Source organism: Aphelocoma coerulescens, chromosome 3 (assembly GCF_041296385.1).
Source record: "Aphelocoma coerulescens isolate FSJ_1873_10779 chromosome 3, UR_Acoe_1.0, whole genome shotgun sequence".
In the NCBI taxonomy this organism is placed as follows: Eukaryota; Metazoa; Chordata; class Aves; order Passeriformes; family Corvidae; genus Aphelocoma; species Aphelocoma coerulescens.
The window spans coordinates 74830347-74845108 of NC_091016.1; the positions used below are offsets into that span (position 1 = coordinate 74830347).

General features: G+C 36.0%; 1 protein-coding gene across 1 annotated transcript in view; it reads left to right on the forward strand.

Annotated features, from left to right (window-relative positions):
• The window catches only part of FAM184A (family with sequence similarity 184 member A), a 74522-nt gene that overhangs the window by 54060 nt on the left and 5700 nt on the right, over window positions 1–14762 (forward strand). Inside the window, exons 10-16 of the mRNA XM_069010905.1 lie at window positions 4113–4325; window positions 5417–5570; window positions 5984–6111; window positions 8244–8428; window positions 8920–9066; window positions 12200–12317; window positions 13002–13106. Of these exons, the coding sequence (XP_068867006.1) occupies window positions 4113–4325; window positions 5417–5570; window positions 5984–6111; window positions 8244–8428; window positions 8920–9066; window positions 12200–12317; window positions 13002–13106 (1050 nt within the window). The remainder of the gene's footprint in view (window positions 1–4112; window positions 4326–5416; window positions 5571–5983; window positions 6112–8243; window positions 8429–8919; window positions 9067–12199; window positions 12318–13001; window positions 13107–14762) is intronic.

Genomic DNA, 14762 nt, shown 5'->3' on the forward strand with positions numbered 1-14762 from the left:
TGTGATCTTTCCTTCATAGCGGCACTGTCTCGGTGAAGCTTTGCATAAATCTATCAGCAATGTAAGTGATTTGCACTTACAGCTTTTGAACAGGGCATGCTTGCACTAATCAACCTGCATATCCTGCAGTACTGCTTTACAGCTTTAGCCCATGAAATGGGAGACATGGTAATATTTGAGACGAGAACATGTGCTGCTATCAAAAGCTTGTGTACTGCATCCCCTCATCTGTGTGACTGTGTGCAGATCACTGGCATCAAACACTGTGTACGTGGTCATAACATGAGCAGCGTTTTTATGTCACTGTTAATGCAAGCAAGCTTGTGGGCAGTGCAGACATGTATTGCAGAGCTTTCTACAAAGCATGGGATCGATGCTCTATTATAATTTGCAGTTTTGCAGTGTGAGTCATAATTGTAGCCAAACTACTCTTTCTATTTTTTTTTTTTCTAATTCTCACTGATGTTTTTAATGTGCTGAAAACCTGGGATAAAAGTATTGGAAGTTCAGAGAATAGTGTTCAGAGCTGTTTTCTTTTAAATCCTCAGTACAGCGGTGTACAGAAAGGGTGGTCCAGAGACATACAAAAAGAGGCACTAATGTTCTCAAAAACATGCTCTTAAGGATATCAATATATGCACTGAATAATCAAAATAATATTTAAAATCACATGCTCTTCTGAAAAGACTCATATTTCTAACTTTTTTTGTACTTTTCAACGTCAAAACAAATTATTAGAAGGGGGAACTAATCTGACTTGCTTGCTAGAATCATTTAATCCTCATTGTCCTTTATTTTCTGTATAGTCTATTGATGCAAATAGACATCTCCAGACATTGACTCATTTCAGGCTGTGGTTTTGCCGTCATTTTAATCTGGTGGAAGGATGAACTGCTCTTGCTTATTCCTGATCTCTTCGAAGACGGCTTCTTGGCCAGATGTCAGACTTATCTTGGTCATCTCAGTTAAAATGTTTTCTGCATTTCCAAGACAGAAATGAAAACAAAATCGTTTTGCCCTTGGCCCATGCTCAACATGTTTATAAATTATATACTGATAATTGTCAGAATTTGGAGCAGGAACTTAAGTGAGAGACAGATTTAACTTCAAGCCAAAAATACTTCTTTTTCATGTCATCTTAATAAAAATTTTCCTAAGTTACCATGGCTGACTTCATTTGACTGTTATCGTGAAAGGCTTGTTAGAGGGTGATCATTAAATTTACCTGAGGTTCTGCAGGACTGAGCAGGACTTCCCCTAGAATTGTACCTCCTGGTGGCCAGGGTGAGCAGGACAGGACAATGGTGAGAAACGTGAGGGACAGAAACAAGGTGAAAGGGACAAGTGAGAACGGGCTTACAAATGAAGAGAAGGACCAGGCAGGTATGAGGTTACAGAAAGGTGGTAAAGAGAGAAGGGCCCAGCAGTAAACGTGGGTTGAATTAGAGTAGATGGGGATGTGAGTAGACCAAAGGGAAGTTTAGGCAAAATAGCTTGTTTTTTTTCCTGGAGAGGGAAGACAATAGCACATTGCAGTACTTGAAGATGATGCTTATGTGAAAATTCAGAGCTGGCCATGCTGGCAGGTGCATGGTGCAAACTCACCACTTCAGTGGGGTGAGTTTCTAGGGGTGAAGAGAAAAAATACAGTATCTATTATATATAGGTATTAAATAAAGTGTTACCACAGTGAAGGTACATTATCAGTGGAGTTACACTGATGCTCAAAATATTTTCTTTTACAGCTTGTTGATAAATGAGTAAGGTAGGAAACTTTGCAGCTTATAAAAGCTTACTCAACATAGAATAGCTGTAAAAGGCCAAGGGACTTGGCAGTAAAATGGCAGATGAAATTCAGTGTAGATAAATGCAAAGTGATACATAAGGAAAAAAATTGTCACTTTTTCTGTAAAATGATGAGCCTCACCTTGACCTGTTACAACTAGAAAGTAGGTTTGGGGACTGTGATATTCCATGAAAACATCGCCTCAGAGCTCACACCTCAGGAGTCACAAAAGCAAATAAAGCTTTAGGAATATAGGAGAAAAACAGAGAATGTAAAATGTAAAACCATATAAATCAGTATGAAAAAATAGAGTTTACTCACATTTCAAATACCTTGTGCTGTTTTGGACTCCTAATCTTAAAAAATTAAATAGTAGAAAAGGGGTAAAAGTAGGAGAAATGTGATCATAGCTATGAAGTAAAGTTCCTACAAGGAGCAATTCACTGAGCCAAAGCAGTTTAGTATGGCAAAGGGTGTAAGGAGGGAAATGGTGGAGAGCTATGGAAACATGAGTAGAGTACAGCACATGAAAAGGGAACTTCTTTTGATTCCTTTCCATTACAAGTATTGGAGATCATCATGTCAAATTGGCATGTCTGTGTGGAACCTGACACAGGATATTGTGGATACTAAAAGCTTTGGGCTCAGATAAGAGTTGTTATTATTTCTTCTATAAATCTGCTCTAAAATACCTCTTCTGGTTTAAGAAAGATTGCCAGTTCCAGGTAGACTACAGTCAAGCTCCCTACATTTATGTCTTGGCTTTTTTTTTCTAGGGTAATCCTGGTTGGCCCTTTCTGGAGGCAGAACCAGAGATCAGACAAAATTTTGGTCTGACACTGTACAATTTGTATGTGAAATTTATATTTAATGTACTTAGTAAAAATTTTTGCAGAATGCAGTGTAGGCCTTCAGTACCCTCCTTTAATTGTAGCTAATCTCTTTCAAAGGTATCTGAAGTACAGTAGTGTTTGTACAGTGTACATTAGAGTGTAGCTTCCCAGACACAAAGACCTGGTGAATCTGAAATACAACGAGCTATGCTTATTTCATTTAAATTAGTTTGATTTTTGTTTTCTTTTGTTTGTTTTACTGCTAATTTTTTTTCTGTAGCTTTTTTCTTTCAAATCTGCTTAAGCTGTGTCTTTCTGAAATAAAAAAACCTTAACCCATATGTTCAGCAACAATGTTCGTGCTACAAGTTGTACTTGGTATGCTGCTATTAATTTTTGCTAATTGGTGGGTTTAAATGTTCTCTAACTCAATAACTTGATGTGCAATGTCGTTACGAATTTGACATAATTAATTTTAAGATATACTGAATCAAATGACACTATCAGACTTTCATTTATAATTCCGTATTATGTAATCCTCTGAGGCTTGAAAAGTATCCTTACTGATTCAAATTCTTTGTCACTTGTCAATTTTATTTTCCTTCCTTTGAATCACTGTAGCAAAATTGTCTTTTGGTTAAATCTTGTTTCCAGAATTGGAGGGTATCTCTCATGTTTGGCTTTAAAGGGAATATAGGTTTAATACTTTCAGTCTGAAAAGATTCTATCTGATGTGAAGAACAAAGTATAATAGTATTATAAAAAGAAAATGGGACCGAAAAAGGAATATAGTGTACTATAATACTTGCTGGATGAAAAGCATTGTTTGTAAAAGCAGATATTTCTAAGAAAATGAGTTATTTGTGACTCATATTGTTTAGATCTTGGAAACAAGCATAAAAATCACTCTCATAGTCTTACTGAACTAACAAAAAAATGTGTGATGGGAAATCCATCAAGTGTTACTTTTTATTTGTGATGTTGAGTGGTAACATTTCTTTCTAAATGAGAAAACCACTAGTAAGGTAGGACCATGACATACGAAAAGATTTGAAAATCAGTGTAGATGTCACAGGCTGTCCTTCCCTATTCCAAGTGCAAGATTATCCTTACAGAATGGATGTTCCCCTGAAAGACAGTTTAACAATCAAGTGTTTGATTTCAGACCTTGATAGTGTCATTTTTATTGATCTTTTATATAAAACCTAAATAATTTTTGATAATTTGGCCATTAAAAATTGTGTTACAAGCAGTGCTGCAGTATGAACTGACTAATATGATAACCCTTACAAAACCATTAAAATGTAATTATTATATCTCTGATTAAATATAATATAACATTAACAACAAATTCAGTAGATGGATGACATTGCTTGTCTTTTAGCTAATGCTCTGGCTCTAAAATTTCAAATGTTTTCTTCTTCTGAATGTCTTCTTGCAGCTGATGTTAGTATCAATGACTAATGAATATTTGCTGTTCTGTTGTGGGTTAGATCTCCTTATTGAAGCAGAATCTGGAGATGCAGCTTTCCCAGTCACAGAGCTCTTTGCAACAGCTACAAGCCCAGTTCAGTCAGGAGCGACAGAGGCTGACTCAGGAGATCCAGGAATTAGAAGAAGAGCATCAGCAAAGGCATAAGTCACTTCAGGAAGCCCATATCCTTGCCTTTCAAAACATGGAAGAAACAAAAGAGCAAGAACAAAAGGTATGTTTATATGGTTATTCCAAATTCTGCAGAGAATATTGCTATGTTAGCATTTTACGTACACAGTTGCAATTAGTAAAGAATGTATCTGCATAACTACTAAATTTCCTTTTCAGCTGATGTATTACAGTAAGACTGTTATCCAGTTCAATCTGAACAAGACATAGTGAAAATTTTTCTAATACCGGCGTTGTTTCGTGTCTTGAGTTATATGCATGTATATAGGGGGGTGTGTGTATATATGTAAAATTATTATCAACACATGGATTTCTTTACGGTAGATTGACACTGTTACATTTAACATTATATTCTTGTTTTGATTTTGAGTAGAAATTTTCCATTATAGTTAATTTTGCGTGTATTTTCTGTCAATAGACTCCTTTGCAATGTATTTTATATTTTCATTATGTTAAAAATTGTATGAGATATGTTCTGTGACTTGCAAGATAATTTTCATGCCCCACACAAGATACTTTTTTAAAACCTTAATGAAACCAGCTTTAAAACTGGAATTTTGGTAGTGCATGGTACGTAATGGGGGGGGTTCTTAAGGTTTTTTAAGTTCAGCTTCAGAGTGTGCCTTTGCAATCAGTTTTCCCCACTGCGTGCCCTTACTGTACTTTGGTTCACATCATAGACTGGTCTTGGAGCATACAAAGTGCACTCCTTTTGTTCTAAATGAAATCAGAAGATGTGTACCAGGAATATTATGCTTCATACATTTCCATAGGGAGTAAACATGGGTGCCCTTAGGGAGCAGAAGTCCCCAAATGTGTATTGTGTGCGCATTAAACCCATCTATGAATCTGCACCTTATTACATTGCTTGCTATTGTAGATATATCCATGGATTGATTTTTTTCTCTTTTCCAGCTGTGAGCCAAACGGGTTTTGTGCACAGGTAATCTTGGTAACCATCAACCACTGAAAAGAAATAATACAGTAGGGCGATCAGAAAATATGAGTAATACTAGTGCATTTCTTTTCTAGAGTATGTCAATGCCTGCTTTTTGTTCCAGTTGTTTATTTTGGAATGTTTTATGAATTCTCAAAGTTGGTATAGAACAAATTTTGTCAATTTCAATTTAATAGGAATTAGAAGAACGTTTACAACAGAAGCATTCGGAAGAACTTCATGCACTGAAAGAAACACACAAACAAGCCATGGAAGGCTTTAAATTGGAGATGGAACAGGAACTTCAGACTCTACGATTTGAGCTGGAAGATGAAGGAAAAGCTATGTTAGGTAAACTATTTTCAAATTTGAAAATGGGTCCAAAACCATTGTTTCTACTCACACAAATATACATGCACGTGTGTGTGTTTGTGTGTATTATAACACTGAAGTGTCTCTCAGAGTCATTCCATGTTGACCTAAATGTTCCTCTTAAAATCACTATAAGCTTTAACAGGTAAGCCTAGACTCTTCACTTTTGAAATATCTCACCCCTAAGGCTCTTTTGGAAGGAGTAAGCAACCAAAGTTCCTGATGGAGAACTGATGTTTTCAGAAAGCAACAGGAATAGAATACAGGACAGTTACTTAGCTGATGTAAAGTGTGTTTTAGGTCAGCAGCAATACTAGATGGAGCTGGACTGTTACTGTTAATTAATGTAAACAGGTCCACAATAAACTTTTCTCTTTGTTTATGGTAACCAGCTTCCTTGCGCTCAGAGCTCAATCACCAACATGCAGCAGCAATTGACCAGCTGAGGCACAACCATCAACAAGAACTGGTAGCTGCCAAAATGGAGCTTGAAAGAAGCATAGAACTCGGCAGGCGACAGGTAGGAGGCATGGCTGGCAACTGGCTGTGAAATGGCATGATCAATATTAATTTTTCCCTTTGCTGGAGGCAAGAACTGTTGTGAACAAACAACAAACATGTAATCCTTCAAAATCAACTGGCACCAGCAGCTAATGCATTCCTACCAGTTTCTTAACCTTCCTTGCTTAGCTTTTTCTGCCTTCCACGAACCTTGTTCAAAGCCTAGAAAAGGCTCCTGAATTACGGTAGTTTCCTCTCAGAACTGTGAAGCCATCTGGGAGCACCTTGGCTTGCCATGGGAGGCAAGTGCCCATTCTTGCAAAATGTACTCATCCTCAGCTGCCAGCAGGAAGGAAAAAGCTGTTTCTCTTTGAAGCCTAAGAGATGGCAAAATAAGTGGTTGTTTATAATCAAATGATGGCTTCAAACTGAAGAAAAACATACACAAAAAAACCCCACCAAAAGCAAACCCCCAAAGCCAGTATGAACTGCCTTTACTTTCAACAGCAAACTGATTCATTCACCTTTTCTCTTTTATTTTTCATTTTATACACGATCAGTTTTTCTGCTAGTGGTTAAAAATTCAAAGTTTAAGCTCTATTGAAAGACAGGCTCCTGGAAATAAGAGGAGTGGAAAATTACTTCTTTATTTGCCTGTATAATAGGCTTTTCAAGACTGATTTACTGATACTCCAGCACCAAGGAGGAGTAGGTTTAGAAATATATTAACGAGGAAACAGGGTTTGTTGGACATAGCCTTTACCCAAAAACAAAGACAGTCGAAGGTGAGCCATTTTTTAGCTATTCCTTGCTGGTTTAACAGTGTGAGCACCAAAGGCAAAAACATAGTGCTGTCATGCAGGATTTTGGAGGATATAAATTCAGTCATGTGTTGTTTAAGCCCAGGGTCTGACACCTGAATGAAATGTCAGAAAAAAAAAAGTTTAAATTACAAGAACTGGTGTTTGATCCAATCAAATAGTGTGTACTTTTTGCCTCAGTATAATGATCTGCTAAACATGAGCTTTGGTTGTACTAAGGGCAAAGCAATTACTGAGGTTTCCTGTGTTAGAATGCTCATCAGTTCACAGGATCAGAGCTGAATGAGATGCAGAGTGGTCTGATCAGGATGATTATATTTGCTACTTTTTGAAATATTTAAATGTGTGGATGTTAATTTTTCCTTTGCTTTTTCTTATAAATTTAACACAGTCTTTATGCAGGGAGATACATAGTTATTTTTAATGGTCTGCTCTTAAAGATGCCCTATGAAATTCGTGCACTAGGATATATTTGCATTTCCTGGAGGCATGAAGGCACAAAACACAATTATACATAAAACTACTTTGGAATATCTGCTGATTTTCTCTGTGCAAACTATACAGTCATTAATTATTGTGAAACTGTAAGAAGTGGAATAAATGAAAATCGAAAACTCTGAAAAAGCTGTTTTCATTACAGACATTTCTAAACCAAGGAGACTCATTATCAAAGCCATTGGAACTGGCTCCAGCTGGGTTTCCCAGCTATTAACCTCACTGGAATTTCTTATGCAAAAAAAAAAGACTTTTTTTGATTTATTGGACACCATATAAATATAACATAAACTATGTAACACATATTCTGCTGCAAGATATTTATGACCCTTGTATATATTTGGAAGATAGGAGACTTCTGAATTAGTTTTTATTTGTGCTGGGCATACATCTTGAGCAATTTTCTCCCATTGAATGGGGCTGTAAGGGAAAAAAGTTTCTCTGGATTGTATGCTGACGAGGCAAGGAAAAGGAAATGCCCAGGCCCTGGATCTTAGTGATACCTGGGATTTTTTCTTGTTTGTGTGGGCAAAAGGAAAATGTGATGAGCTACACCAATTTTAACAGGCAGTGGTAATCATGGGTTTTAACTTTCCTTGCAAGTGGAAATCATTTATTACATAACTTTGATTTCTTCTTTCTTTATACTTGTACACAATAAAAAAGCCCTTTGCTTTGATTATAATTTGTGTCAGCATCAAAAGCTGAAAAAATTGTGTATTGGATGGAAAATTCTGCTCAGCTGAATTGTCTTCCAAAAGCAAGTATTGTAGGCATCACTTCTAAGAAACAAGCCTATCTAAAATATTTTTTGCTGCTGCTACTTATATCATAGGAAAAAGAATTTTTATGCCGAATATCAGATCTACAAGATGAACTTAGACACCGAGACCATCATATAGCTGAACTGGACAAAGAGATTCTGCATCTTCATGAAAATATAAGTGCATTGACAAAGGAATTAGAGTTTAAAGGGAAAGAAATTCTTAGAATACACAGTGAATCCAACCAACAGATCAGGTATGAATTTTTCCACTCTTAAGTTCAAACCTGTATTGTTTCACTTACTCTTACTTTGAAAAAAGATTACCATTTGCAGTTTTAAATTTATCCTCTTAATCAAGTCATGTTACACATACCATTTAGTCTTCTTTAGTAAAGCTATGCCCTTTACTAGTAAAGTTAGTGACTATGCTGTGCAGTTAAGTGGCATTTCAGTGACACATTTTGGCATATTTTAATAGCAGTTCACTCAAGTGGTGGATTTTGGTGGGTTTTTTTTCAAATTCATTATGTTGGTTTATTTTAAAAAGCATTAAAGGAGATGCATTTTCCATGAAATAAGCTAGAAGATTGGAGAACAGTAAGTAGTGGATTTTGATGAATCAGTAATTCCTTCTGTGTTGTCTGATATTATGTAAAAGCCGTTAGAAGCATGGCAGAAAATCATGATGAACAAAAAAGTCTGATTTTAGAATAACTCTTTTTTTAACAAAAACTAAATTAAACAGGATGCATGAGCAAGATTTAAGCAAGAAACATGAGAAAGAGCTGGATGTCTTGACAGCAGATCACATCAGAGAGAAACAAAGCATGCTGGCAGATTTTAATAAGACCCAAGAGCTGCTCAAGGAAATTAATTCAGCTTTACAAATTTCGTAAGTTTTGTTGCATTAAAAAAATTTGTATGTAGCTGCATTTGAGTGAATAGTTTATTCTGGTGTCCGTAAGTTCCTGAAGATACTGCAGAGATGCAGATGTACAAATACCTCAATAAAGCATGGGGCCTAATCTTGCATTCTTTAGGCAACACAATTCTATAATCTTTAGGGGAGTTTAGGGAGGTAAATTCTTAAGGGTTTGAGACCAAAAAATTTCAGGTAGGAAAGATACTAAATCTGTGTAGTTCCTAGAAAGCTGGAGAACACATGATTTCAAATGGTTTCTTTCTCAAACTTTAATGTATCTTTTTTGAGAACACAAGAATTTCTTCAACAAGTTTATAAACAGTAGGTTTTTTTACTGTACTGTTTACTACTACTAAGAAGTGAGATTGTAACATGAGTGATGCAAACATTTTCAGATTTGGTAGCATAAGGAAAATTAGTGTCTGAAATGGATTGTATGAGCATAACAATAACAGAAGGCTTAGGAGTTTCTCTTGAGCCAAAATGCCACCAGGGATTAGACCACCTAATGGTGGCAGAAGTGATGTAATAGTATGTCACCAACCACTGTTTTCCACATCCTTCATTCTCTGTCTCTGTGATGTTACCCATTTGGTCACAGTTTCTGGCTCAGGTTTCATAGCACATTGAGGGCTTCCTGCCACAAAGTTGTCACTGAGGGATTTGTATTTGCAGCACAGATTTATGGCAGGGAGAAGAATTGATTCTAAGTTTTTGACAGAAAGCTTTTCTAAGTATCAGTTACAAATGGACAGTAAAGCCAAAATGCATCTAGCTTTTTCTAGATAATGAGCCCTCAGAAATTGTCTTCAAATAAAATGGCTATAAAATTCTAGTTCTCACTCCCTTGTAGTTGTCCATATGCACATTCTTATGCCCTGATAAACGTGGTACCTTGCCATTCAGTAAATTAGGTCTAAGCTACCTCTTGTTTGCTGCATTTATCTTGTATGAGAAACAGGCCTATGAGCAGCCACCAGAACTGTTTTGGAGCTGTTTACCCCAAATGTTTTTCACATTAAGTTGTTTGCTTCTCAGTGTCCAGGAATTTTCTGAATTTAGCTGGTTTTCTTCACTTTGCTCTTGCTCAATTTAGAGCTTTGAGGAGGCAGCCACTGGCCTAAAATCAGCAAGCATCATCCAGGGGGCCTTGAGGTGGCTTTCAGTGTATTTTTTCTCTATTTACACTGAAGCAAGAAGCTGTCTAAAGAGGAAACTATGTAGAAAAGCTAACAAATTTTAAAAAACAAACTGAAACCAAAACAAACAAGCAACAAAAACAAAGCAAAAAACCAAACCAAAACAAACAACAAAAAACCTAAACAAGCAAAAAACCAAACAAAGCAAACCCCAGAAGACCAACACACACCCCCCACCAGCTCAGAGAAGTTTTATGTATCTGTTTCTCAAGTAACTGTTCCCAGGTTCAGCCTCACCTAAAGCGTGGCCTCATGAGTGTTTGTGAAATGGAGAATCTGTCTTCAAATAGTTGAGAGTGGGTGTCATTAATTAGGCTCTACAACTGAAGTCCTTAAAGTACAAATTATCTATTTGAAACAGAAAAAATCCCAGTTCTCGGAAGTATCTGAAAATAAAATGACAGCTGTGTGTAACTATGTACTATACTCTGGGGATCTATATACAATAGCTTAACCCAGCATAAAATGTATACACAAAAATTAAGCCAGCTGAGGCTATTTCTGTTCTGCTGAGTCAAATGCCTTCTCTGCAAGTAAAAACAATCACGTTGTTCTCATTCATATTGTTTTATGTAAATTCATTATATAATCTCAGAATATTTACAGGTTATTTGAAGGTTATTAAAGTATCTATATAATTTAATATTAACTGCTTTTTCAGCTGCAAATCAAAGTAAAAATCACATAAGTTTCTCTTATGAAGAGAAAATATTTATCTGAAGTGAAAAATTATGTCTGCTTCCAGGTGTCTACAGTTTGTTTAATTCTTGTGGAATTAAGCTTGACCTGATTTAGATTCAATTGAATTAACTCAGCATTTGATTGGGATTTTTTTTCTTTTTTTCACTAAGTTTGTTAAATTTCCTTCTGATACTTGGTTCACTAATCTACATGAGGGCTGAATATGTGAGACACATATTTTAGTACTTGCCTTTGAAACTATATTTAGCATCATGAACATGTTATTAGTTTAAAAGAGACACAATCTCTTGAAATTGTCATGTCTTCAAAACTTGTTCTTTAAGAAAAAGGGATATTTATGCAGTTACTTGTACAATTCCTCTCCCAGTTGGCTTATTTCACTTCTCTCCTTTAATGCTTTCCCACCAGGCATCTCAAATTTCCTCTTAGTTTTTTTTTCAAATGTTTATCAGTTGTTACATTAGATATCCTAATATCCAAGTGTTATTCCTTTTGTTTTGCTGCTCATTCCTTTATTTCATCTCTAATGGTACTAAATAGCTTTTGTGGAGAGGAGTTAGTTACCTATTAGTATTCAGTGTTCTTGGATATCTTTTGTTCCAGTATGTTCCACATGAACTGAGGAAACGCTGCCAGCTTTTTCTGTCTATCCAGTTTCTCCAGTGTCACAAAAATGCATCTTTATTCAGAGTAGTCTTCTATTAAAATAAATTTTTAAAAAGATACTTTTGGTTTTCCTCATTAGGAAAGTGAATTGCCAGCTTTTAAAATTTACATTAGTATTAAATATAATGCTGTGTAGTCCCTATATTTTATGTAAGAACCAATTTTAGCTGTGTCTTCTGTAATTATACTCTTCATATTGTGGTTTTGAATGGTTTTTTTTCAGCCTGACTTCCAAGTGGCCTTTTTCAAAAATGTAGTAGTGCATGCACAGGAAGGATGTTAAGTTTTTAGAATGTTCCCTAGATTATTAGCTGCTGGAGCAAAAGTTATGGTTATTGGGTTTTTTTGGTTTGTTTTGTTTCTTAACTATCTAAAATAGAAGGAGAACATAGAAATTAATTTCCTTCACGGTGATAAGAAAGTCATCCTCTGTTTTTACTCCCTGAGCTCTCTTTTGTACTCATCAAAAATCTGACTATTCACTCATCATTTAATACTGGATCAGGCTAAAGGGGGTATTCTTCTTTTCTATAAAGTTTAGAAGAAATGGAAGAAAAATACAAAAACAGAGAATCAAGACCAGAAGACTTGCAGCTTATCTCAGAACTGAAAGACCTAATTGCAGAGCGGGACCAACTCATAAAGAAATTGATTGTAAGACTTCTATTCTCTCTTGGTGTAATATCTTGACAAATACAAAAGTTAATCTGATTCAAAGTGTTTGAAATGTATTTAAAGAACCAATCCTGCTGGCATGTTATTCATATTCTTTAACACATTATTCCTCTGCTTTCAATGACTCATAATAGAAGAACTAATTAGATACAGAGTGTTTTCCAAAATCAAGCATAAGACATTATTACAAGAAGTATTTTGGTACGTCCTTTATCAGATATCTCCTTCCTCCAATCCTGGGACAAGCCATATAAGTAATAATCTCTTCTGTGAGGTTTCTAAGACCAAGATCCTGACCCACTGAGATTCCCAAATTCAAAGCACAACACCCTGACTTGGGTTAGTCTGATTACATCCCAATTAAGAAGCAAGAAGGACTGAGGAAATCAAAGTTGATTAAAGATCAGAATTTAACTATACTGAGCCTTTTGCAGTACATAGTCCATTAGGCTGTGCTCACTCTCAGGACCATAGAACTGCATAAATAGAAATTACATAGATTATTCCATATAATAATATATAAACATGAAATCAAATTTTTAGAATTACCAGTTTATTTTAAAATGTAAACATAAATTTATTTGAGAACATTTTACAGGCAGATTTGGCCTCTAACTGATTGAAAATGCATAAAAAGAAGTTTCTATCTGTTGTTCTTTTTAGGAGGACAAAAAGTTCTATCAGCTGGAACTAGTAAACAGGGAGACTAACTACAACAAAATGTTTAATGCAAGCCCTAATGTTGGTGTTATTAATCCATTGGTGAAGGTATGTTCCATGGACTTCATTGCTAAAGTAAAGAAAAAGAAATCTAAGCTTAAGATAATAGAAAAAAGAAAAGATATATGTGTATGTGTGTGTGCCTGCATCTATACATAAATCACTCTTAACAGACATGTTCAAAACAAGGAACATAGTTTTCCATTTGTCGACTTATTTTTGTGTAGATTTGTTTCTTTTGTGTTGTTGAGAGATCCACTGATGCTGTTGCCCTGGTTTGCTTGACATGTGTGACGCAGAACACAGTTCCTTATCACAAAGCTGCAAATTTAAAATGGAAACATGACAGAAAAGCAATGGAGGGCAGAACTGTATCATGCAATAGAGAGCAGTGACACCCCTAACTGGTTTTAGTTTTGTAATTTTCTTGGTTATTATGGAAAGTGCAAGGGCACTTTGCACTTTTTGGGAAGCACTCAGGGTGGAAGAGAATTAGAAAGACAGAGGGAGAGAGGACACTAAAAGGAAGGGAATAAGGGTAAAAAGGGGAAGGGGAAGCGTGTGAGAAGGGCATGGAATGAGTCTGAACAGGGAAAGACATAGAGTAAGATTGGAGAAGTGGAGGGACAAACCAGTATGGACAGTGGAGGCTGCAAGAGACAGAAGTCAGTCTCTAGCCTTCTCAGTTACTGTCACCACCTATACAAGTGAAAGCACTTCAGTAGCAACCTTTGCCAGTTCTCTCCATCCTGCTGAAGAGCAGCCAGGGAAGGCTACTGTACACACAGGGATAGTAGCCTTCCTGCAACTTAAAAAGCCAGCAGCATTCCTTCATGAGGAATGTGAATAGACTGTGGTAGGGAACCTAAAAATACTATTTCTTTTCACTACTTCAGGAGTGAGTCCTCTGACATTTCCTTCCTCCTTGTGATAACCCATAGATTATTTCACTTGGAAAGGAAGGGGAAGAGATTTTTCCCAGCTGTAGAGATAGAAGAAGTTGGGAAGGTACTGAAGCAGAGGCTAAAACCCAAGGGGCACAGCCTGAGCAGCTGAGATGCTCAAGAGCTTCAGTGATCAAGGTTCAGGCTTATGTTATTTAAAAGGAGGTATGGCTCCATTATTTGAGATCAGGCTGTGTTATTTAGCCAGCCTTACTGCAGTTTCACATCAGATCAGCATATTTCACACTTCTGCACAAAATCTGCTGCAAAATGTCAATATTCTCCTATGATTTTTACAAGCCCAGCAGCTCTCACAACCTTATCTGGATGCCTAATTTTTATGCTAACTGCATAAAAGAAATTACTGTGGGCCCATTAGAGACAATATCAGGACTTCCAGATACAATTTCAATGGTTGTTTGAAAATACTGGAAGTCTGTCTGAACCATTCATTTATAAAGATGTGAAATGTAACCATCTATTATATAACCTTGTGTTTTGTGTGAAATCTGAAGTGTTTGGGAAAAGTACTTCAGCATCAGATTTCCATAGTGATAATTCATATATTTTTATAATATGCTTCTATCACTTAAAATGTTTAGACTTTAAAAGTGTCTTGTATGCCAGAACATTCTGATCTTCCATTTCATGAGTTGTGGACTATGTTACTTTATTTTGTCAAAGCACATACTGTGTTATTGGAGAATGAATTACAAAGAAACTGAAAATCTCATTCTCTTTTCTTTTTTTTGTAAAAATA